Raw genomic sequence first — 26,752 nt, forward strand, 5'->3', positions numbered from 1 at the left:
GTGAGTGTAGGTGCACAAATCTCATAGTGGGAGTTGTGCACATACCAGTTTTCACACTAATTGTAACTGATACACATTGCTTCTTTCTTCTGGGCTCTATCACTGACATTAATTCATAATGCTCCACATTGCTCTATACAGCAAAGTCAAGTAAGACATTAAAAATAATACAAGGCAAAAGACACAGTGCACATTACATGCTACAGTATATTGAAGCTTAATTACTACAAGCATACAAAAGGTTGCTCCCAGGAGTTAAGTTTTTTACAACTGCACCTACTAAGTCATGGTCTACAGGACGTGCATGAGGCATTTCATTTGAGCACAGTCCAAACTAGTTTAACAGTGATTGTGAACTCAATACACTTGGAAACAACTGAATTATTCCTTCTGGTTCCAGAAGTGATTAATTATCAGTACAGTGAGGCAGAACAATATACTTTATTCTGGGAGCAAGCAACTTCACTTGATACAACACTTGTTCATATTGCCCATCATGCCAGCATTAACATGCCTTCACCACAAGATAAGATATACTTAAAAGCAAGAAGCAAAGTAGAGGTGCAACAGCTGCAGATCCTTGGAGATGCTAAGTGTTGCAGTAACTTCTCTGCAGTTGGATCATATCAATAATGCCAAACTGACAGGAAGCCACCTCTCTTATCACATATCTACTCAAAACTATAGGAAGATAAGACCAAAACTTAAACACATATAACACATACAACATACACAACAGAACAGACGTGGAAAATAGAGGTTGTAGAGTAAAATGAAGAAGGAACTTGAAATGTCTGGACAATGAGAGCAGGTCTCCAAAGACCATTACTGACAGTCAAATAGACTGCTATAAGCAATTAAGGAAAAAAAAAAAAAAAAAAAAAAAAAGCTGTTGGGGAAGAGAGATGAGGAAAGACAAGGATATGGAAGAGCATGCTTATTTACTTCATCCAAACCAACAGCAGCATGATAGAATGTAGACTAGAGAGGGACTTACAGCATGGTACAGCAAAGAAAATGCAAAATATGCCATCTCAAAAAAAAAACCAACCCCAAAGCTGAGAAAAAAATACATTCAGTAGCATCTTCATAAATGAGCTAATAAATGGCATTAAAATGAATGCGACATATAATACAAACTACCCATGGCACTTTCACTGAACAGTACAATAGCTTTAATGAGTACTGTATTATGAGTAACGGGACTCAAAACAAGACCAGAAATGCAAAGAATCAGGTATTTGGTTGTTGTAAATGGAAGATGAGACTGCAAGAGAACATGAACTACTGTACTGTAAGACATTTTTTGAAGGAAGACTCTGGGGAAAGAAGGACATCAATGAAGGTGTGAATATGAAAACAATATGGCAGCACACGGGCTGGTAAAGACGAAATATACATCGCCATGATTAGTCAAAATGAGGACAGGAGATAATAACAGTAAAATCTGCTTTTCAAATGTGACAATCTGATACACCAATGACTCCACAAAGGGGAAAAAAAGCCTAAAAAACTAATCCTGTTTTACTTCATACTTCCTGCAAAGAAGTTAGTGCATGAGTCACAAGAAATACTGGAGAGACAAAATGCTGTTCTCTCTCTTCTCTTTGAGATTGGGGGCTCATATATAAAGATACACACAAATATAGATATATATATACACACACACATAGATAGATGAATATATATAGGTATATATGTGTGTGTATATACAGAGAAAGATAGACAAAGATGTTATCTTCCTGTGTTCTTGGCAAGGAATTAGTCCTGAAGTTAGAAGGAGTGAAGGTAGGATTGAGGTTGGAAGGAAAGGTAACGAAGAGGGCATACCGCTTTCGGCTTCTGCAAACGACAAGAAAAAAATTGCAAATCAAACACTTTGATAAGAAATCGACTGACACCAAAGCAAAAGCAAAAAAACCCTTTATTTAAAAGTCTTCAAGGCTTAAAGGTTTTTCTGCTGAGAATGACAACAAATATATGGATAGACAGAGAAAATTTTACAAGAGGAGTATAAATGGGGAGCAGGAGGGAAGAATCCTGGTTAGGCTTTCCTTCTTGCTTAGTTATGTAGACTAAAAATACATGGGAAAAAGGAAGGCAGAAATCTCTCTAAAAGAGATTTCAGATGAGGAGTTTGAATGTCTGAATTTTGAACTGTTACTTTTTGCTATATATTTAACATTGAGGTATTTTCAGGTTCATGTTCTCCATGTTTCCTTAGCATTACTCTACAAAAAAGCAAAACCTGTACAAATGAGCAAAAAACATTTTTTAAGCAATAATATTTGGCTTGCATCAGGAAGACAAAAAATCATTTAAGTGCTTCCTGTTCTTAATCACGAGTTATAACATCCCCAGAAACCAATTAGAGATGAAGGAATGGTTAATTCATATCATGAGCTGGAGTTACTGGAGTGCAGGCTTTAGCAGCTGCTCAGAAACACTCTAAATTGAGTTTTGTAAACGCTGAGATTTCTTTAATAGCTGAGAAATAATTTAAACATTATCAAATACATAAATGCAAAAGTTAAAAAAAAAAAAAAACTAATCAGGGGTGTTTTTAAATTAATGCTTAAGATACCTTGGTGAGAAGCAGCTGCCTAAAAAGATAAACATACTCTAGATACTCTACCCATTATATGAAAACTAATAAGCATTTATCATCTTTATAACTATATTACTTACACTTAAGCTTGAATATCTGCTTTTAAATAATCCTGTAAAACCATAATTTTTATTAATTACCTACTGAAACTGACAAAATTCGTTATCAAGGTGTGCTTTCTGTTTTGTGTAGCTTTATTAGTAGTCAGGAAAAAAAGAAGAAAAAAAAATCTGCAGGCAGGAAGCTCAGCTGCCACTAACATGTAGAGCAATATTAGCTTGGATAGAATTCTGATAATTTTTAGTTATTATTGCTGTCAGATTCCGTACAGTAGAGTTAACAGAATTTGACTGTAAATCAGAAAAGTTTAGAAAACCAGAATATATGTGACTGCCTGAACAAAAAAACTCATGAGGAGGTAAATTAGTATTTATGCCATTCTACATCTAATGAAGATGTTAACATTCAAATAAAAGTCTGCCATTCAATGGGATGGGACTAGCATTTATCCTTAAGACTGAACTGAAAATTTTAAGAAGGGATTAGGAAATTTAGAGTATCCTCACATTACTACTGTTTAGAGCTGCATACATTTCTAAATCATATTCACTGCTTTAGCTCTGAGTGCAAAGTGATGAAGGGAAATTAAACTAAACTAATCTTAGCAGGAAACTCCCTGGCAAGTGAAAAAATCTGATACATAATTTAATGATATTAACATTTTATTATTTCCAGTAACAAAAATTAAACAATTGGAAGTAAGATCTTCTCATCATTTAAGCAGAGAAAGAATGCTTTGAAAATTTCCTCTGCGTCTGAAAATACTGTCTCAAGACCTGTCTCAGCTATGGCAGGAAGTATTAGCTCTTAATGAAAGGGTGCCATCTACATCATGTTCTAAATTTTTGTTATATTTAACATTGTTTCTGCAAATTTTAAATTACATAAAACTTCTTCTGTAATAGTTTTACAAAATATGAATGCAGAGTATAATTATAAAATAAATCAGCATGTATCTACTTTTCATCTCTCATAAAGACTGAAAGCTTAAAAGAACATCCATCATCAGTTCTCACTTCACCATTATGAAGAATTACCAGGAAAAATTTTGTATATGAGCAGAATAAAATATTTCTAATGTCAGCATCAACAAACATAATTGAAAAATGACAAATTTACATCGTTCAAAAAGAACTTGTGCTTCTAAGCTATGTTATTCTTTTATTTTAATTCCCAAACATTTCATTTAATAAGATGCATGGAAATGCAAGCATACTTAGGAGGTGAGAAACTGAATTTTTTGCATTACCTTTCTGGTTTGACTAGAAGATCAGAAACCCACAAATATCTAGCTAACATATTTGAGTTGCAGAGCACAGGAAGAAATAGAATAGTAAAGATGTGCTGCAGGCAGCTCTGTGATTGATAAAACAGTGACTCTGACATGATCACTGGTTAATAAAATCAGTAGATATTACTGTGGATCAGGGTTATAAGAAAATGTGACTATCTACCTTATATACCCTCCTCTTGTTACATACATATTCAACAAATTCAGCTGTTAATATCCCTTTGTTAGTATTGCTTCCTGCAATTTTTAACTCTTTTTTCCCCCTACTATAATAGCTATTGCAAACTGTTACCTGTGTGGCTTTAAATAAGAAATATATAATTGTATCACACTGTGTAACTTTTTGTGGGATCACCTCTGCATCACCTTTTGACTAAGAACTCAATCCAACTCCCACTGAAGTTAATGCAAAGAATGATATGGAAGCCAAGAACAATCTGTTATTACTGCAAAAGACTGCCATATTAGCACTTATGCAAGTAAATGACAACTGAAGTAACAGCAATATAAAGTTGGCCGGTAATTGTTAGGAGAAAAAGCAAGACCAAATATTTCTTAATATTGAAGACACAAACTCTGGTAAGTTGTTCCACTGCTGTTACTATCATATTTTTCCTTTTTCTAGCAAGATATTAAATTGTTCATAGAAAGAAGAATATCTTGTTTGCTTGACAGTAGCTAATGCAGAATGAGATATTGCAATGGAAAAGTATTTTGAGAGTCCAAAGGAGCTAAATACAGCATAAAAAAATCTGACAGTAAAAAAAGGATTTCTTAATCAGCATAGTGTGAACAAAAATGATATCCAATAGTATATACACCACTTCACATTTCATTTTAAAACATATGGAAGAATCCAGCAAAATCAACTATTGGGCATGGAAATACTCCTAAATAGTTGTAACACTGCCTTTTCCATGTCAAATGTTTAACACAGGTTTTATAGATTCTTTTAATAAAGAAAAATTATGGAAGTTAATACTAAGTATTAACTTTCAAAACCCAAGAAACTGTAGAATGAGTTCAACTGATAGAATTGGTCCTCCTGTGAGAAGAAGCAATTGTCCTCAAAAGTGCCCTTTTGCCTCTAAAAGGTAATTAGTGGCCAAAAAGATGAACTAGTATGTATGTATCACTCCAGGTTTACTACAAAGAGGAAAATCAGACTCCTCTCAGACTCAGTGTTGTGATATTTTTATTATATGACCCTCTATATGTTGCAGAGAACGTTTATAACATTTTTGTTACATAAAAATGAATATTGTTTAAAGCACTGATGGACAGGTTGACGGAAGACTGACTGCAATGCTCAATCAGGTTTCTGTGAACCTTTGCACAAAAAAAAAAAAAAAAAAGCTTGAAACACTTCCCATCTGTGAATTTGTACTAAAAATAATGATTTTTTTTTTTCTTTTTGGTTGATGAAAGTGGCCAGCCAATTTGTAATTTCAAGGCTAAATTAATCTCATTTCATGTTATTCATGTAAGTTTTGTCAGAGCAGATACAATTTGAATATTATATTTACCCTATATTTGTTTAGCCTGTATTGTCTCTAAATTCTTTCTCCCAAACTAATTAAAATGAAATTTTATTTTGAAAATACACATAGCCATAATGAATTCTGATATCACATTTGTTTTCCACTTTTCTCTTTTAAGTAGTGTGAGCCGGACCTCTTATTAAAAGTGATACACAATAAACACAAAAAACTGTAAGCTTCTCCAAAAGTAAAATCACTCCTGGAGATGAGACATACGTACTACTGCACTTTTTACTTAAATATTATCATTGGGTTAATTTCAGGGAAGAAGAGGGCAGAATTAAGTCCCTTTCAGTCCCATGTGAAATGCTGCAAGGCAATGGCATGCTAATTACATTCTGAAATGTTTCAAAGAATAGCTGTGTTCATTCTGAAAAAAAAAAAAAAAAAGCAGGCAGAATTCTTGGCAGCACATTCGAGAGCTCCCGAAGCTGGCGGCGTTGGACATACCTGCTTTCGCGTTTCTCCGACTTGTATTCTATGGCTATCATTAAGAGCTTCAGTTTCGCAAACACCAGTCTGCAGGAAGAAAAGAGGCCATGAGTCAGTCCCTTTTCACAACCAACACCACACAAGGACTGGTGCCTGTTCCCACCACTAGGTTGAGTGTCAATCCAGAGATGCACTGGCTTCATTAGGAAAATTTGGGGGTAGAGAATGATAGGCCTAGAACTAGGGAGAAGGTTAGCCTTGCATTACTAAATATTAGAAGGCTCTGCACTTGTGGGAGACAGATTGTTTAGTTTATCTTCAATCAACATCATCCACACCTAGTCCAGCAATATCCAAGGGCACAGGATGTTAGGAACTACATTTGCATATTGAAAATATATTGGTTGAAATATGCTCACAGAGTACAGACAGGTGGAGTTATGAATAGAACTTGCAGACAGATATTAACTTCTGGTTTTGTCTAATTCTTCACCCTAGTGTTGACATCAAAAGCTAAAAAATTCTTCAGCAATATTCAGTGTCCCATCCTCACTGTCTCTGCATGATCTTTGTTATCCAGACTGTATGGCAGCCTATTTACAATAGAATCACATTCCTAGACTTGCATTTATGACAAATAACCTGAGGAAGCACAACATTTCATTTCATTTCAGACTTTTAAAATGTCATTGACTGCATGAATTTTAAAAGCTACATTACAAAACCTATTCTCAAAGTCTGTATATTTCACGGATAGCTGAATACACTAAGCCTATCCACTGATTCAGTCTCCCCTTCACAAACCAATGCAATGGACATTGTGCTGTCCTTGTCCTTTGGCACTTCAGGAAACTGAGCAGCCAGTTCTTACAGTAATGAAAATACCTATGCACTAAATTCATTAATAAGTAACACTACCTTTTAATTTTCAATGTACTTTTAGCTGTTAGTGTGCTGGAAATTTTGAGTTAAATCTTTTTGCTTCACTTAAACTAGCTAACACTGCTTATATTTCAGATAACCAAATGCTCGAGGAGAGCTCCAAAGTTTAGACATATTTCTAAATCTCAATAAGCACCCTGTCTTTATTGATTACTTTATCTCCATTCTACCAGCACAGACAAATGAATGTCAGCTTTATGTCAAATACAGTCCCAGTCACATCTTCTACAAATTCATACAGAAACTTGACACATTTAAAATGGTTTGGTGTGGAAATCTAATTTTCATTACTGTAGTTAGTGTTAACAGCACAAACTACCACTCATTCTGCATATAATACACAATTCTTAATTATTCTATGAGATTTCCTGTTTCAAGATTTCACATAAATCTTTATACATATAGTAAAAAACTTTTCCCCTCAGTAAACTCAATACAGTTTGGCTGACACAGTAGAGGGATGGATTGAGAACCCCTTAACTTTATCAGCAAATTGAAGACTGGGTTTTGTCACAGCTACATCCCAGACAATGTCTAAATGGATAATATTTGTCTAACAGTTGTCTCTCCCTTATTCTTATGCCATGTTTTTGCTCCAGTAAAAATTGGGAAAGGTGGGGGAATTAGAGGAGTATAAACATACTCATCCTCCTTTACATAAGAGGTGGTATTTTACTTCTTCATCTATTTCCTCCCCTAAGAATGGAGTCTTCACAAGTTTTTCTATGTTAACTAGTTTGACACCAAGCTCATCGAAGTAGGGTCTGTTTCTTTTTATGCATTTGCACAGTCCCAGCAAAAGCTGTCCACAGCCCTTGTGGTGACCTTTCAGTATGGCTGGAATGAAGAGCAATGCCAGCCAAAGAGGAAATGTGTGTGTGTTAAACTAACCTGATTATGTGGACTTAGTACCTATTATACAAACCTTATGCTTACAAATCCCTCATTCACAAACTCATTCTAGGATAAATATCAGCATTTTTCAGTCTCCAGAAATGAAGCTGATGCATGGCTTACACTGTGGTTATGTACTGTGTGCTTCTTTCTCATAACTGAATAGACATATCTTCTCTGACACACTCCAGTTGTTGCAAGTGGTTTGCAGCCACTTCCACAGAGCTCTGGGTGCCACACTGCTTACATGACTTCATGACATGTTTAAATTAATGAATAGTTTCCTCGGAATGGAACACAAGCCAAGATGGTCATGCTGACCACCACTATTCAAAGAATGGGAATATTAGAAAAATAACAGGATAGTACTTGTGAGTAAATAGCTCAATTTAAAAATATTGTTGATGAGTTTGTTCAGTAACGGAAACATTTATGCTTTCATTTACAATCTCTTAATTCCAAATCTCTCCTCAAACCAGGCACTACAATGTTTCAGATATTTCCATGCAGTGATTGCTTTAATGTTAATTTTATATGATACCATCTGATGTAGCAATATTAGGACTTTAGCAGAGTGAAAATGTCTAATGCAAAAAAATTAGATTTCTTTAGCAAGAAAGGAAATACTTCTGTATATTAAGTGTATTTCTACTTACTCACAAACTGCAGGGAAGGACAAACCCACAAAGGCACTAGACAGATATTCTGTATACATTTCATTTGCAACTCCTTCCAGGTAGTATTTCTGCCACGTATCCTCCTCAATCTAAAACCAAAGAAACAGATGCAGAGTTCGGAGTAAAAATCACAGCTTTCTTTGAAATTTACAAACAACTGCTTAAACGTGACTTAGATTTTAACACAGAAGTCAGTATGCTGTTATGGCAATTAACATCACTTATTTTTAAGGGATTTTCTAGAATGCTGAAAAAAACCCCCTAAAACAGAGTCCTTGCAGTCAGTAAATCAAGTATCATATACAAAAATAATACACTGAATTCTTGTGAAGCACACTGAGCATGGGGTGAAATAAAGCTGTAGAGAGCATGAGGGAAAAAGTTTCCCAATTTTCTCTTTTTAAAAATAGTAGAATCACAGAACGTTAAGGATCACCTTGTTCCAGCCCTTCCTGCCATGGGAAGGACAGCTCTCACTAGACCAGGTTGCTTAAGGCCTTATCCAGCCTGACCTTGAACACTGCCCAAACTGGGGCATCCCCAGCCACCCTGGGCAACCTGTTTCGGCGTTTAACTACTCTCACAGTAAAGGATTCCTTCCAGGCATCTAGCCTAAATTTCTTCTCTCAGTTTTTACTTGCTACTCTTTCTCCTATCACTACAGTTTGTAACAAAGAATCCCCCTCTGGCTTCCCTGCGACCCTCTTCAGATAGTGGAAGATTGCGATGAGGTCTCCACACAGCCTTCTCCTCTCCAGGCTGAACAGCCCCAACTTTCTCAGCCAGTCTTGGCTGGGGAGGCATCACCAGCTGGGCAAGGGAGGGAACTGCCCAGCTCTGCTCTGCACCAGGACAGCCTCACTCAAGTCCTGGGCGCAGTTTGGAGCACCACAAGACAAGAAAGACATTAAGCTGCTAGAGAGTGTCCAGAGGAGGACAATGAAGGTGGTGAAGGATCTTGAGCAGAAGCCATATGAGGACACTTAGTCTGTCCAGCCCAGAGAAGACCTCACTGCAGTTACAACTTCCTCACAAGGAACGCAGAGGTGCAGACACTGATGTATTTGTTCTCTGTGGTGACTGTAACAGGGCCCAAGGGAATGGCCTGAAGCTGTGAGAGGGGAGGTTTAGGTTGGCTGTCAGGAAATGGATCCTCACCAGAGGGTGGCTGGGCACTGGAACAGCTCCCCAGGGCAGTGGTCACAGTATCTAGTCTGTGAGAGCTCAAGAAGCATTTGGACAATGCTCTCAGGCACACGGTGTGACTCTTGGGGATGTCCTGCGCAGGGCCAGGAGTCAGACTCAATGATCCCTGTCAGTCCCTTCAAACTCAAGGAATTCTGTAATTCTATGATTCTCTTAGACAAAAAAAATCAAGTTTTCGAATTTCAGTATTCCAGAGTTATTTTGACAGGACTTAATATAGTATTTTAGATAAGTTTGCATTTTTATCCCAAAATTTGGATAATTAATTTGGGGTGCATCATTTTTTTTCCTCATGTTAAACTAACCAAAAGGCACTCTTTCAAAAAATTGCTGTAAAGAACAGGAGGATGGTAACTTGTTAAGAAACTTGGTAAAATAAAAGTGAATTTTTTTTTTTTTTTTTTGCTTTCTTTGGTTTTGTTGTTGTGGGTTTTTTTTGGGGGGGAACGGTTTGGTCGGTTTTTTGCCTGTTTGTTTCTTAGTGGGCTTCAGGTTATTCGATTTTTTTGGGTTTTGCTTTTTTTTTTTGGTTAGTTGGTTGGGTTTGGTTTTTTGGTTGGCTTTCTTTATTGTTGTTTTATTCCCTCCTCCTGCTGACAGGCTGCCAAGTAATCAGTTACTTTAGTTCTGGAGATGTAAACAATTGCAAGAATAAATTGCAATATGGAGATGTTCCAAATCATATACAGCCTGACAAGTGGGCTGCAAACAATCAGGAGAAATTTCTTCCACAGAAATTGTTTCACCATTCAGAGGCCATGTGGGATGGTAAAAGGGATTTGCATTGTGTTATTCCCCACCACACACAGAGAAGCCATATCACTTCTTTTATAACCCTTTTATTTATAGGAAGCTTGCAAATGTTGCTGATCAGCAACTCTATATACGGAAGAGAGATAAAGTGCAGGCTTGGTAAAAAACTAAGAGTAATGATAGCAAGGGCATGTTTGTAACTTTTGGTCTATTTTGTGGCTTTTTCATAGATTGACACCACCTGGGGTTGGAAAAAAACATACAAATACATTACATATCTCCCTTTTTACTTTCTTCCCTTGCTTTCTTTTCTTCAGGCAGCTGGTTTTGATTTGGAGGAAGGAACTCCAGATCAGACCTATAGTTAAATATTCACCCTTAGTCAAGAACCAAGAAAGGATTGGAAAAAACCAAACATTCACAAAGCAATGATCAATCTCCATAGATACTAGTTAGTGTTAAAATAAGTTCATTTAGTGATGAACTTATGTGTTTAAGATATAATCTTAAGTGTTTAAGATATAATCTTAAGGAGACCATAAAAGGTTGATTATAGAATTTAAAGAATTGCTGATATTTGAGATGCCTATAAAATATTAGTATAAGATCATTATAACAGTCGACTAAAGATGATCTTTCTGTTTTATCTCCACCTGAACCATGACATTTTCCCAGTGATTTCATTCCCAGTGATTGGGACAGATGGTCACCTGCCTGGTATCTTTTGTGAGGAAAAATACTTTAGAAATCATTATACTTTTGACTACTTTAAGCCTTTGTGATGATATTTTGAAGTTTAGGGAACTGATGGAACCAATCCCGAATGGGCGATAGTACCACAACAACTTCAATCTCTATCTTCCTTATTCCTCTCTAGTACTGCAAACACATGATTAACTCTCCCTAAGTCACAGTGCAATTCTGTCTCCTGATAATCATAAAACAAATTATCCACTGCTTCAATAGCCTATATGAAGAATAGCTGCAAAATTACAGAGTGGAGTCCAAGAGAAGAAATGTAATTTTCATCTGAATCTTTTTTTAAGTCACTATACTCCTCTGCTCTTCTCTATCTTATATATAGATACAATATTGTTAGCAGCAAATATATTTACATAATACAAGCAATTCCTAGTGAGACATGGTGGCAGAGGTATGAAAAAATGATGTAGCTCTTGCAAGCACAACCATTAGTATTGTCAGAAGAAAATGAAAACCTTTAATACACCCAGACCTACACCTAGCAGTGTAATTATCAGGAGCTCTGTAGCTCCAGAAGATCTATCTTGTTCATAGCATTTGCTTTTCAGTATAATGACACAAGTAGTCACAGGAAAGAGATTGAGTGGATTTGAACCTGACCATGCTATATAATCTCTTTCAGCAAGATCTAAGTATCACTATCAAGACAAAGAACAAATGCTAGAGTTACAGTGTGACTTAGGATTTTTCATTGCATGTTGCAAGGGAAAGGATTGTGGATATACTATTCCTTAATGGCACAGTGAAAGCAGATTTAAAGTCTGCTCCTTAGCACTGAGTAAAATCAGCTCATGAGCTCACCACCCTGGAAAGAGCACAAAACAGGACAAAGCCTTTGAGGATGTTTGATGTTATAATTCTCTATCACAAACAATATAGATGAGAATGAAAATAAAGCACCCACAGAACCATAGAATGGTTTGGGTTGGAAGGGACCTAAAAGATCACCTCATTGCAACCCCCCTGCTGTAGGCTGGACCCCTTCCACTGTAGCAGGTTGCTCAGAGCCCCATCCAACTGGCCTTGGACACTCCCAGGTATGAGGCAACCATGACTTCTCTGGGCAGCCTGTTGCAGTGCCTCTCCACTCTCGGAGTAACAGTTTCATCCTAATACCTAATCCAATCCTGCCTTCTGCCAGTTTTAAGCTATAACCCCTTTTCCTAACTCAATATGACCTTGAATAGTCCTGACTGGCAGTTGAAAAGGAAGTGTATATTGAAAGCAATGTCATCAAAATGTTTCCTCCCATTCACCTATAATGCCCTTTCAGTCCACCCAAACTGCTTGAATGAATGTCTAATTTTGTTATGCCTTTGCATATGGATATTTAAATCTGACAGAAAAGTAACTGGCTAAAAGCAGTTCTTATGATCATAGAGTGAAGCTTCTTAGATTTACAGCCTTAAAATTTCATTTCCTTAATTATTATAAGCTATCAACTACCTCTTTACTCAATCCCATTTGCTGCTGAAATCAAAGGTAACAAATATCCTTAGTACTATGAAGACTTTACAATCTCAGTCAACAATTTCCACAGCTTTCTGTATGCAAGGATGATTTTTAAAATTTGTATAAAAATAGTGTATTTTCTAAAACATCAAATATGCTAATTAAGATTAGTTCTAATTACAAAACGCAATCCCATGGTAGACTTTAGCCCAAGAGAAATACACTCTTATCACAAGGACTGATATTACGTGTACACAGCAAACAGTTTTAAACCGCAACAGGTTTTAATTCCTAGAATCAATGATTTTAAAAGATCAGGAAGATCAGGAAGATCTTTACACAATCTTTGAAGATAAATGTATTTGGTAACAGGCTATATTTATTAGTTGGCCTAGGTCCTGAGAGTAGGATCACGTAATCAGGTAATTATGCAGCTTCCTATCAATGCATCTCCTTCTCACTCCCCTTTTAAAGCCCTCCTACATGTCAAGGAATTCACTGTTCATACTCCAGTTCCAGACCTTAGAACAGTCCAAGGCTGCCTAGGTGGTCAAAAATAAATAGCAAATAAGCTGACGTGTTCCATCAGTGTAGGTAAGAACCCAAATGATGTAAATCTGTGTGGCTTTATTGTGTCTCCTTCAGCCTGGACTAGAAAGGAATGTAAAGTGGGCATTGCATATGTGTAGGAATAAAGCAAAAGCCGCCAAAAGAGCCCACAAAAAATTCCAGCTCTCAAAATAGCGTAGAGGATAACAGACTGCTCTAGATAATTTTCAGATCTGGAATGAGGGGTACTGGCTGCCTTACCTATAGAGCAAAGACAAAACTAATTTGGCTGGGGACTTGCATTACACTCGAGTACCACATCCCACATTTTATTAATTTATGCAACAATTCCAACGAGGCTTGCAGGTTGTAGACTGTAGGACTGTACCCAAGGACAAAATTTGATCATCTCTGCTTATTACTCCACGGATCTGCTTTTAGCAATGTTTTTCATATAGACAGACTTCTGGTATGCACTTGCTAATTCAAACAACACAGAATTTGCAGTACAGTACAGTGCTTCCATCTTTCTCTGAGACTGCGCAAGTTAATAAATAGTCCAAATTCCTCTTTTTAATACAACAGTAACAGTCTATGTTATAAGAAGACTGAATTATTAAAATACAGTTTACAGGTGTAAAGTTTTGTGGGTTTTTTTTTCCCCTTAGCATATAGTTTGGTACAATCTATGTGTCTTTAAGTGTTTACAAAACATTAATATTTTGAGTTAGTTTCCTTTTTGTTCAGTTTGGTGCCAAAAAATAATATAAAGGATTCCATATGATATTACCTTGTTAAAACCAAAAGGAAAATATTAAGAACAAATATAATATTTTGAGGTTTCTTAGTTTGTTTTACTTCTAACACTGAGCAGACTGTTTACACAAATAATTTTGCTGTAAAGTAACACATAATGAATTAAATGTGTGCAATGTCACAATCAATCATGTTCATTTGTGTTTGACTGACCAAACATTTATGGGACATTAAATCACTTTCTAATCACACTACGGAGGTGGAACAAACACACATTTCAAACTTTCATTAAAAATATACAGAAGTTTCTGTACATTTTCCTGCCAATCTCCTGACTGGTGAGAGACTCCACTAATAATGTTTACCTAAGGAATTTATGAAGGTCTGACAGTACTTAAATTGAATGCTCTTCATGAAAAGGGGTGAAAGTTCTTTTAGGGAATGAACATATTTCTCTTCAATAGAGTCCTCTTTAGCATTTCTAATCAATGTAGCTGCTCTTCTACAATGTACTGCTGATTCGCAGCCACTATTCAGTAAGTTTTCAAGTTTTTAGAGACAGACATGAGAAAGAACATCCTTTCAGCTAAATAAACAAACCTTTCTTTACCAGCAATAGGGTTAGAGTCACATAAATGTGTCTTAATTCCTGTACATTTATTTGCCTTCTGATTTTGAATTAGTCAGAGATCTTAAGAAGTGAGATGTGCATTTTACTTGCCTAGAAAATTCACTCTTAATTATGTGGCAAGCGTATTTTTAACCAGTATTAACAGAGTATTGCAATCTTAATGCACTCTCTTATGGCATTTTTTGCTTCCAGTAGTATGCAAAGATGACACTTAAGTCACACAAGTTAAGGTATCTCTGCACATTACTGTGTTTATAACTGTGTGTAATCAGACACAAGAGGAAAACTGACAATGACAGCTTCCCCCAAATCAAATTAATTGCTATTTTTATGCTTATTCTGTTTACAGAGAGATAATCAGATGTGATTTGAGTAACACCTTGCAAAGCTGAGCTTTCAGCTTAAAACTGTTCATCAATGTGATCCAATCTGCAACGGTACAGGAACTGTTAGAAAAACGTATTATAAAATAAAAAAAATAGGTGGCCAAGATAATGGCAGAAGTGGTTAGATATATCTTCTGGAAACATGTTACCTGTATGCATCCAGGTTTTGACTTCTTTAAATGTTTTTAGATAAAAATCCAGACTATAAATGTGTGTGATTCTAGTACAGTTGCCCCACAGTCAGACATTTCCTGAATCTCTCCACTTTCTCATCGTTTAAAATCAGTATTAAAATAGCTTGAATTAAGACTGAGGCTTCTGAAGATACCCACATAATTGGATCTCCTTATGAGAAAACTGACCCCTTCAGATTTTGGAAAGACAGAAGGTGAGCAAAATTTTCACATGTACACTGTTGCCAAGACAGAGTTCATACAACAGGCTGCCTCAGTAATTTGCATATTTTAGTCTGCCTGTTACAAATGTTTACTCCTGAGAGTGTTGGGTTACCATAGGAGGCAAGAGTGAGAGAGACCGAACTGACTGGCAAGGAGAATGTTGTTCACAAGAGATACAGTTTCCTTCTCAGATATAGGTAGAAAAGATTATAATATCCAAATGGCCACATGCTGAGGAGTCACAGACAGATTCCCGGTTTGCTGAAGTAAAATAACTTTCTTTTTCTGTTTCTTTCAGTGGTTTCTTTTCTTCAGAACATGAATGAAGATGAAGATATTGTAACTGCAGGCAGTAAAGTGTAGAGTCCAGACCTGTTTCCATATTGAAAACTGGCCTTTTTTGATTAAATGCAATAGTATGAAATATTTTTCACCTCTATGCACCTCTAAGAGAACAATCCTGGCTTTGTCATCTGAGGACATGAGGATACTTTTACTTTTAGCTTACTTGCACGAGTGACTTGAAGTGGACCATGGCTTACCTTTTACTCCAGTGTCTCCCACCCCATTAATAACACCCATGAGACTGGAAACTGCCCACCCTTTCTGTTTGGAATCAGTGTCCCTGAAATGCACTGGAAAGGATGCAATGATCGCTGCAATTGAGGCCTTGGTCCAGTGAACCAGTACAGCTGCCACAGAAGTGTAACTGGGTTAAAATTTTGCAATCTAAGTCCAAAAGAGCCCTTAGACTGAGGAGAAACAAATACATGAATGATGCTGTGGGAAGTTTGGGCCTCAATTCTATCACATGTTTCTTATTTACTCACAGTCAGAGGTCCACTAGTCTCTTGATGAAAAAGACCAAAATGACCAGACCTTTTTTCTTGGCACTTTGTTGCTACATGGGACTCAGATAAATCATATTTTTTGTTTTAGCAGCAGCAACTTTTCTTATAGACAAACATGTGGTTTGTCTAAAATCAAGCAAAAACATAAAATGTCAGAAATATCTCCCTGGAAATGGATGATGATTTGGAAAATATTTTAAAGGCCAGATGCTGAATAAAAATAAAACCCACAACTTGATGGAACCTGGCTTATTGACCACTTTTTGGCAAAAAACCTTAGCATGGAAGTGTGTGCTGTTTTTTCTAGTCTTACAAAATCTGTTAATGTCTTTCTACCTGTTTCACATTTGAGTCATGTTCTCTACTCCAGTCTCTGACAACCCACATTGCAGACTAGTATGTTCTAATGAGACAAGGCATTACCTTTATGAATGACCTCATAGAGAAGAGGTTGGCTAACATTGTTGAAAGGCCTGGTGCCAGGCAGCTCTGGGCTATGAAACCCAGCTTCAGCTCAGCAAGACAGATTGCATCATCCCCTTCTTTCCAGTTCCAGCTTGGGATATTCAGAAGATGGGCCTGGAAAACAAACAAACGAAATACCCCGCAGGTGAAGAACCAGAAATAGAAGATAGCAGTGAATGATTTTCTCTGTTAATTACTTGACTTTTTCTGGGTCGACAGAAGCACTTAGTGTTTCAGAGCTTAATTCTGTGCTAAGAAATGTTCCACTCCTACTGACTAGAGATAAAATCCTACATTTCTCAAGACATGCTGGATGCGGCACCCTGTCTGGCCCATCCTCACACCTGAACAAGCAGAATATTGTAAAGCTTTCCTTCCCTTCTGCATTTTCCTTTTAAAGCACTTTGAGCTACTGTCTGACTGATAAGGAACACACATCATACACATGAAGCTAATACAACTTAGATTACAACATATGTGAAGCTGCAACCTTTAAAGGATACTATAATTTAAAAACTTACACATCTTCTGTCTTTTCTATTTCATTTCTTTCACCCTGAAGAACAGTACTTGACAGTGAAAATCCAAACTTTTTTTCTAAGAATGCTATTTATAAGGATAGAGTGAAGAAAATAACTGAGCAAGACACAGCTGCAGTATTGGAACTGATCACTTAGGTAAGTATAAATATTGTACAGTTATTGACATAACTGTTGGACTTTCTCTGACATGTAACTTATACATTTGCACAGATACAAGGAAGCACAGTGTCTTTCCTCCTTGTTTCCATCCATAAGTTAATTCCACAGTTCAGCACTTTGATAAAAGCTATTCTTGAAGACATAACCATTGGAACAGCAAACAAATTGCAGTATTTTAAAACAATTCTTCTCTTTGGCTGCTTAAAGCAGAGAAAAACCTTGCTTTTATTCTACAAAAAGACAGGCTTCTTCTATAACATACAGGAAGAGGACATAACAAGCAACAATAGTTGTTCTTATTCTAACAACAGGTTTCAGGTATAAGGAGCTGTTACCAAACCTTCCTAGTACCAGACTGATTGTGTATTTCTTCGAATGAAGCTTTACCCAGTCAAGCTTATTCTCAAACACTGAGCAGTGGTTGATTCTTTTAGAGCTAATAAAAGAAGCAGGCCACAAATCAATACTGTGTTATCTGATATATCCTTCCTTACCCTGTTAGTCAGCAGTTCATGAACTTCCTCATCTCAGGATTGGATGAATTGACTTCATTGTGTTTAAGGGTCACAAAATTACCGTCAAAATTTTTTTCAAATTCCTTTCCACAGCGGATTTGTAATTTTGAACTTCACAATATTCTTAGTACCAAATTCCACAAATGAGCTATGTTTTATATTAAAAAACACATCAATTTATTTATTTTGTACCTACGGTTTGGCAATTTCAGGTCTACAGAGTCACTTCAGAATCAAAAAATCACAGTAACCGCCAATAAGACAATAAGAGCAGAACTTACAGAATTGAAGTGGTGAAAGGTTATCTGGAATCAATAACAACTATGGACACTAACTTTGAGAATTAAATCCTAAGCAACTAATAAATGTCAAGATTTTGATAAAGTTCCTTGTATATATAAATAAAACTAAATTACTTTGTAACTGGATTACATGACAAGGTTTATTAAGACATTTTAGTTTGGAAAGAAAAATGCATGCTGTTACTGGAACTAGAAAAATTATGTATGAGTGAATGTAATGTAGCAAAAAATCTCTGAGAAGAAACAGTGGCCATCACATTACCTTATTGTGGTACTGCAACATCTGAGTGATAATTCTTATCTTCGGATGGTAATTCTTTATGGAAATAACTCTAAAATGAAAAAGAAAAACCTATTAAAATAACTTTTAACTGATGAGATATTTGGATAATGCATGCAAATACCTCTATTTCACTGTGTTGTCAAGACCCACAATTAAAACTGTACCCCTTACTTATCTGCCTGTAAAGTAAACTGATTCATGTCAGACCTTTGAAATATTTACACATAGTCAAACTGAGGTAAGAATTAGTGGTGAGTACTAGAGAGCAATAAGCCCCATGAAATATTCAGTTGAATGGTTTACTCTTATGGAGTTCGTAGAAAAATAGACCTGTTTTAGCAGCTCTGTTCAGATAAGCATTCTGTTAAGAAAATAATGCAGTTGGAATTGTTACATCATCCTCAATGATTATCTTCATGTCTTTGAATCAACATACTTGATCAAATTTTCTAACGATAAATTACTGAAAAAATGGATTTCTTTTTGCCGCATCACATAGTATTTATTTATAGCTGCTAGACATTCATAGTATCTAAATACCTTGAGTAATGATTTTTTTTTTATACATGCAGATTCATCTCAATTCTGATGGATTAATCCAAAGATCAATATAAAAACTGATAGCTGAATGCTGAATTTATAAAACATGGGGCTACTTTCATAATCTGCACATCTTCTGCATTTTAAATTATTTAATTAATCAAGATAAACTCAACTGTGTACAGATTTTATGTGGCTGGAAAGAAAAATGTTTGAGAAATGCATGAATCGATAATAATGCTATAAAAAAGCATTGAGCAAAATTAAAGACATGAACAGCCAAAAAAAAAAAAAAAAGTCTTGTACTTAAAAGCTAAAGGTAAAAAAAGGAGATAAAACAATAAAAAATATCAGACTTATTATGGAATCATCAGTCTCATAAGACTGAATGTCATAAGTATTCACATTGGTGTTTTGTAGAAAGTATCTTGTAAACTACTGCTCTGGCTTGTGCTTTTAAGCATATCATAGCTAGAACAGGAAACATTTTAAAAAATGCATTATTTTAACAATTCTTTTAATATTCCATTCCTTGAATTATTTAACATTCATTATTTTTAATTATATTGTGAGAAAACAAACGAATTCCACTCTCACATTAAAATGTACGCATTTTATTACATTAAATGTATTAAATCTACTAAGAATTAATCAATCTGTGACAGGAATATTTTTAATGTATTTATGCAATGTCAAAATAAAGTCTCTTGCATTGCAACTCAAACCATGCTCATAAAATGAAGCTAGGTATATTTTAGCCTTGTGTCTTTCATAGATAGCTATGTCTCTTGCACACAGTGGTAGCTTTCCAGAAGAGCAATTTTAGCAGCATTTTTTTATTTCTCCCCTTCCTTCAGTACACAGCATGGAAACATCTGAAAAGCCAGTTTATACCACTGGCCAATCCAATACTAGAGAACTTTTAATCAATCGCTGACTGAAATTTTAATTTTATAAAGGAGACTGGTCTCATTAAACTAGGATTGTATGAACAAAACAAAACATGGAATGGCTTAGGTTTGTTGTAACTCTAGCTGTCATATACTGACTGACTTTTTCATCTCCCCTCAGAGACTACAAAGAGGAAAACAGGAGGAGATCTGGTGGTACCTAATGTTGTAAATGCAATCAAAGCAAGCAATGATTGGTCTTCAGTGTAAAAAACCAGGATGGAGAGAGGAGATATCTCCCTTGTATACTTTGCTATCCCCTGAGCAGTACACTGGTAGGAGCAGATGCACCCAGGAGCAGCAGGGAATGAAGCACTGAAGGTGCTGACAGCAGCCCCTGCAGTGCATGCACTTTTGTAACGTACTGTTGCACCAACCTCGCTGCATTTCCCTTCCTCTCTGCACTCAGCTAGGAACACTCAAACCCTAGCTCCTGACAACTCAGAGTGCCAAAGCTTTTGCTCTAAGTGTCTCCTCTGACACACATAAGACAGATGAAACAGCTGAGGTAGGAATTTAGGGTATTCTCACCTCTGGACTTTTGTGAAGATCTTTAAATTTGTCCTCTGAAAAAATATATATATCCTACAATGTTCTTTAATTGCAACAGGTCAGATATAAAACTAGCTAACCAGAGTTAAGAACCAAAAAGCTAATAAAAACTATGGAGTTTACCTCATAATATTGGAGGCATCTTCAGCATCTGGGTCAGCGCAGTATTTATTGGCAAGGATTAGGCACGCATCTGCTGACTCTATCTGAGACACCAAAGAAAAAGAAAACACATAAAACAACGGCTCTTTCCAGCTCTTCTTTCCTCATAAGCTATCAGGGAATCCAGCACCGCTTGCATGAGTGTGTCACTTCTCAATACTGCTAATCAAGAACATTTCTAGGCTAACGTGAGTACATGGCAGTGATTACAACCACTCTCATGTACACAGAGAACTTCTTGAAATTTGCTTATGATGATCAGAGCAGGTGAGCAGTTGAATTGACAACTATTAATTTGCATCAGCTGAGCCACAAAAGGTGGTAACATTAAATCTTTTGAAACCAGATACTGGAATTTAGACTTCTAAATCCATGGGAAGTTCCTGTTACATCAGTACAGTGCTCCCAGAGCCCTGCAACTTTCTTTGGGAATTTAAGTACCTTCCTATTCAAGAAAGGAAGAGGTGGCTGAATTGATTTAGAATCTGAGCACCAGATATAGAAAGCAAGAGGAAGACAACTGATCTATCCACAGGACCTCTAGATTCACACAAACCTGAGCTTTACAGAACTCAAAGCAGATGACAAAAGTATTTTCCAGTGTATACAACCAAATATCAACACAAAGAAGAATGGAATACAGAACACAAAAAAAGAACACACGATTTTATGGTCATAATTAGAACATGCTCTGATGAACTGAAACAGTGTGCTTTGGGCTACAAAAAGCTTAAGCAATTTCTGCAGTCAATATGGACAAAAGACATGATTAGTACTCCAGTAAGTGTTAATAACACTGTACTAAAATATTCTTGGCTTTAGTAGCCAGTTTACATTCCACTGGGGAGAAAAAGAAACAAAAAAAGTTAACCAAGTATTTTACAACTTGATTTTTCTTTAATTTTCTTTTTTATAAGCTTCACACTTGAAGAGAACAAAATAATTTACCATTTAGAAATTCTAGAAAATAAATATCTAAGTAAAACTATCTAATTTAATCTACCAAAAATCTTAACTTGCATTTTCCTTTCAGGATTCTAGAAAAAGAGTTTGGAGGTTGAAAAATATTTTTAATTGTTCTAGTAAGTTAAGACAACAGCATTTTAAGCAATTATTGTAAGATCATATCTTGCTACATTAATTTAAAATACACGTTTGAATGAAACATCCATGAAAACTTCATAAAGAGTGCAATGGAATGGCAGACAATCTGCCTTCAGTCATTGTTGCCATAGCTTTAAAGATCTAAAGACATCAGAAGAAAAGACTTACTAGGATAGATATAATTTATCACTTCAGACAATAGAGATGGAAAAACATTCTTTTGGGATTACATGAACAAGGGCTTCAGTGGTTTTTTTTCCAAATAATGCAAGGAGTACTTAGAAAAAAGGTCAATTAGCAGGAGAACAGAACAACAGAGCTGTTACCTTCACTCTCGCCAGGTCATGGGGATTAAGGACTGAACCCTGATAAAATTCCACCTGAGTGAAGTGTCGTTTAAAAAGAGCTTCCAGCTCAAGGTTAGGGGAGATACTGCATTGGAAAGAGGAAGAAAACACAAGAGCAAATGAGAATCAGTTTCCATAAATCCTCCATTTCCTGCATTTACATACCCACCCATTAATTTATTTTAGATATTCAGACTTCTGCTGATGCTTTTTCTGTGGTGTGGAAACAGTGTGCCTTACTTAAAAGATAAACACTACATTGCTTTCACTGCCTTACTTTTGTCTGCAGTGCTTCTGGCCCACCTTGTGCTACTCTCCACGTTCATCCTGTGTACATTTCCAAGAGATGTGAGTCCAGACGTATGGATGCAAACATTTGAAAACCTCCTCTCTCAGCTTTCTACCCAGAAATCTTACAGTACCAAAACCATCCTCTGCACGCCTGCACCATTCCCTCAACACCTGAGTGTGTTGAATAAAACAGCTCAGTGCAAGATCAATAAAATCTAGAAAAAGAAACCAGACAGGGACCCTGTGGCCTGTATGAGCTACAATTAAAAAAACATAATGATGCCATGACTTTCTGTCTCATTTCATTTTGCCAGAAATAAAAGAAATATTAAATGGATTACAGTCAATTATATAACATGGCACCAACATTGTAAATATCTTTTCTGGTGCCACTCATTAAAATAGAAGGGATTTAATAGCTACAGGCGCAAATGAGTAGCAAGGTGTTAAACTCCTTGCATGTGAATGTGCAGTTTCCTGATTCCTTTCACCACATATTTTCACTATGGAAATCCTGATCTCAAATTTCCTCTCACAGTCACTTGTTATTAGATAGAGAGGGAATTAAAAAAAAAAAAAAAGATGTATTAGTTGAGGATATCATCGTTCCAAATTGAAAGGACTAGATTAAAAAAATTGTGCAAGTGCTGCTGATTCTTAATTTTCAGCTTCCACTGTTAAGTCATCACAAATGATTCCTTAACTTTTTAATAATTTTCTTTGACAAAATTGCTGAATGCAAATATATTACTTATTTATAACTTGCAACTCTTTTAAGCACATGTCATTACAGAACAGGAAAGATACATCTTATCATATGGCTTTTTCCAGCATTTCCTCCCCTAGTAATGGCTATTTGGCATTCTATTATTTATTAAATTAACTTACACATCATGTAGAGCCTGCAAGAAACACCAACCTCATTAAGACATCTTTCCAAATTCTACATCAGAAAAAGGCAAGATACCACGTGTGTGTAGATATACGTGTAATATATAACGTAATAATAAAGAGCAGTACTGATTATCACCGTGACAAGAATTTCATTTCTATCATCAATATATTTGTAAAGTTTCTTTTATATTAAAACTGAACCTGCACCAACATTTTTTTATTTTATAAATACTCTGCAATTTGAAATAAACTTTTTTCCTAGAGAAAACCAGGGTGAAAATGTACTTCCAGATACTATAAGTTTGTCCAACATACAGTGTTTTTCATTGGTTTACAGATGCTATTAATTTTGGTAGTTTTCCTAGGAATATTTAGGACTAAAAAAAAAACCTGATGTATTTATTTGCATTTCATTATTTTTTATTTAATAACCTGATCCCCACTTCGATTATGCATTTAGCTATGTACCTCACAAACAAGACAACTGGGTCTGAAGTCTGTCAGCTTGAAACAAATATACTTAGTAGGAGGTTATGGAAAACGCAGAAAAAACTTTTCTCAAGACACATTGTTAATAAACATAAATGCAAATATTAATTTTATGGTTATTTGGAGCTTTAAATATTCTGTCTTCCCAGAAGATACAGCTTAACCTAATGAGTTTTAGTAACAGATGATAAGACCAATGTTGAAAGATTACTCACTTATGCAGAAAGACGATTTCTACATTGACATCATCCCTATCCTTGTGCAGGAAGTCCTTCAGGAAGTTCGACACGCTTTCAAGTGTTATGTGACCACAGACAACTATGTGCCTGTTACAGAGAAATCAGAGTTATTCTTGCAAAGAAGGTGAAACAAGCAAGCAAGCAAGCAGAGAAGGAAATGATCACTTATTGAGAAAAAAAGAGCATTAGTCTCTTCTTGATGTTTCTCTAGATCCTATTCCAAAAAGTCAGAGAAAAAAAATATCAATTCCAAAAAGTTTTTTGCAACTGCAAATGTTTATATATACACGCTCTCACCTGTAAAGCCATTTGCTCATGCTGTATTTCACATTTAACAGTAAGTAGGATCAGTTATAAGTATGTTTATGCACTGTATTAACCAGTCCCTTTCAAAGTCATATTTCTCCATTTTACTGATCTTTCTTGATATCTTTAACTCCTCTAATGAGATTTACTGTTTACATTTTTGGGTTATGACAGCAAATCTCCCTAAGATGATTCAAAATTTTTCTGTAGTTGAAGCAAACTTTTACGACAAGGAAGGTAGTGCAAAGTTTGCCAATTAAAGACTATAAGCAGGAAGAAAATAAATCTTTTTCTTACCATAAATCCTAGAAGGAGGGTACTTTACAACAAAAAGTCATTGTTTACTATTACCACTTCTCTGGCAGAGCCGAGTGTGTTAAACACTTATTTTAAAATATGGTAACTCCTTTTACATTAATACTTAATGACATCACCAGGACTCAAATGCAATTTTAGAAATAGCAACAATCTAAAATTTTGATTGTTTCATTTTATTTAACAAGCAAGAAATATAAGTTTTAAGAGACTCTGGCTATGCTGGTTTGTATTTAACATAGGACTTGCTATATCAATGTTTATTGCTAAATTTGTTAATCATAGTTTCTGCTTTGCCATTTTTTTGGTTTTCTTAAACAAAAGTTTTGGGTGGAATAAATGTCCTTGAACCAGAAACACATAAAAACACAGAACACAAGTTAAAGCTCTCCTGTTTTATGAGATGGTAAGCACAATATCAGAAAACGGACGTAAAATCTATCAGGTCAGCCTTTTTCCTTAGGGCAAGTGGTCCTCTGGAGGTTTCCCCTGGGAGCTTTGCAACCTGGCAGAGTTTGCAGCTAGCTGGGTACTGGGAGAACCGTGCCCAAACTGCCCCCAGCAAAAGGACTCTTCCCCTGTTTCCCTGATGGCCACTTGCCTGAGGTGCACACGTATGACTTAGTGCATTGTTGTACATAAAACAGCAATGGAAAGCCTCAGGAAGCTTCAGATTCTGAAGAGGTATTTAAGACCTTAGTAGTTTACTTGATGTAAATTCTGAACAGACTATCTGGCACACTACATTACACTAACATAGAGGAAAGCTCTTTCTCTCTGGTGGTACTCAACACTTTTTCTAACTATAAACCCATCAAAAACCAAGTCCCAGGAAAACTATAAATAGCAGCTAAAAATAATAATTTGTATTCCTTATACTGTCTGTGCACATTTTCCAAGATGATTGATTTTAAACTACGGGTATTATTTTCTTCAAATGTCTCCATCTACTACTATTAAGAAATTGAACTTTCCATCTGGATAGCTTATACATTGCTTTTGATAGCAGAAATAACTCCTGACAGTAGGGGAAGTCCTTTGTACAGATCTAGTGCTGTTAGCTTTACTGGGTCTCTCCCTGCATGCTCTTCTGATACGCTGCATTCCTATGGAGAAAACTGATTACCTCCCTGGCTGATTTCACTTAATAAGGATTCTTTTCTGTCATTAAATAGAGTCTGCATTAAAAGAATTTTAATTTAAAATTAAATATTAAAAATATGGCTGTGCAACCCAAAATACTGTGTTGCAGAAGAAATTATCAGAGTATTACAAGATTATAAAGTAATTCATGCTCTCAAGTACCTCTAGAGGTTATTTGTTACAAAAAGCTCCTGCTAAAAGCAGATGTATTTGGTACAGTCTCACTGAGTAGGGACTCAGTAATCTGCTCCTTTATCTGAAAATAAAACATTTGGCTGCCAAAACCTCTTGCATTTGGGTACCAGGACTAATTGTTTTCGGAGTGTTAAAAGGCATCTGCACTGTAGTTTCATTTTATACTCTGATTTGAAGTTGAACACAATCTATTCTTCTCTTCCTTGCTATTATACACTGCAAGGCAGTGTCTTGACCAGTGACTGCAACATAATCTCCTTGCTTTCAAGGAATATTTTCTGATAGGATACTGGCATTCATTTTTGGTTGACAACTCCCACCAAAAAAACTTTCCTTTAACATAAATTATATTTTTGCTCAGAAGTAAAAGGAATTGAAAACAGATTTCCTATGTGCCCATAGAGAGTTGTTAGGTATATTATTTAAGAAAACTTGAAGAGCTTATAATGCTCCAATGTATCCTGTATATGATTTGAAGACTTATAATTTCCTCTGTTTGTTTCAGTAACCATTGCATTCTCTTTTTAAATTTTTTTAAGCACTCCTATTTTTTCCATGCACTCAGAAAGTAAAGTCGACATAGCAGATATCTTTTGTTTTCTGCAAGAGTTGGTTAGTAAAAAGACACTGAATTACATTCATTTGGTCAACAGAAATGTCTAACTTAAGCTTTTCTTTATGAAAAACCTCAGAACTAGTACATTATTATTATTTCTTTTATTATTATTATTCTTTAAAAACAAGAAAGTCCCTTGCCATACTGAAGAACG

General features: G+C 35.8%; 1 protein-coding gene across 11 annotated transcripts in view; it reads right to left on the reverse strand.

Moving 5' to 3' along the window:
• KCNMA1 (potassium calcium-activated channel subfamily M alpha 1) overlaps positions 1-26,752 on the reverse strand; it is a 426,168-nt gene that overhangs the window by 111,763 nt on the left and 287,653 nt on the right. For all 11 annotated transcript variants that reach the window (XM_066324114.1, XM_066324113.1, XM_066324110.1 and 8 more), the window contains exons 10-16: positions 24,000-24,110; positions 22,090-22,195; positions 20,621-20,703; positions 18,435-18,504; positions 16,613-16,768; positions 8,425-8,534; positions 5,951-6,019 (exon numbers count right to left, since the gene is read on the reverse strand). In XM_066324114.1, coding sequence (XP_066180211.1) covers positions 5,951-6,019; positions 8,425-8,534; positions 16,613-16,768; positions 18,435-18,504; positions 20,621-20,703; positions 22,090-22,195; positions 24,000-24,110 — 705 coding nt within the window. The remainder of the gene's footprint in view (positions 1-5,950; positions 6,020-8,424; positions 8,535-16,612; positions 16,769-18,434; positions 18,505-20,620; positions 20,704-22,089; positions 22,196-23,999; positions 24,111-26,752) is intronic.

The sequence above is a fragment of the Sylvia atricapilla genome, chromosome 8, assembly GCF_009819655.1.
Source record: "Sylvia atricapilla isolate bSylAtr1 chromosome 8, bSylAtr1.pri, whole genome shotgun sequence".
Classification (NCBI taxonomy): Eukaryota; Metazoa; Chordata; class Aves; order Passeriformes; family Sylviidae; genus Sylvia; species Sylvia atricapilla.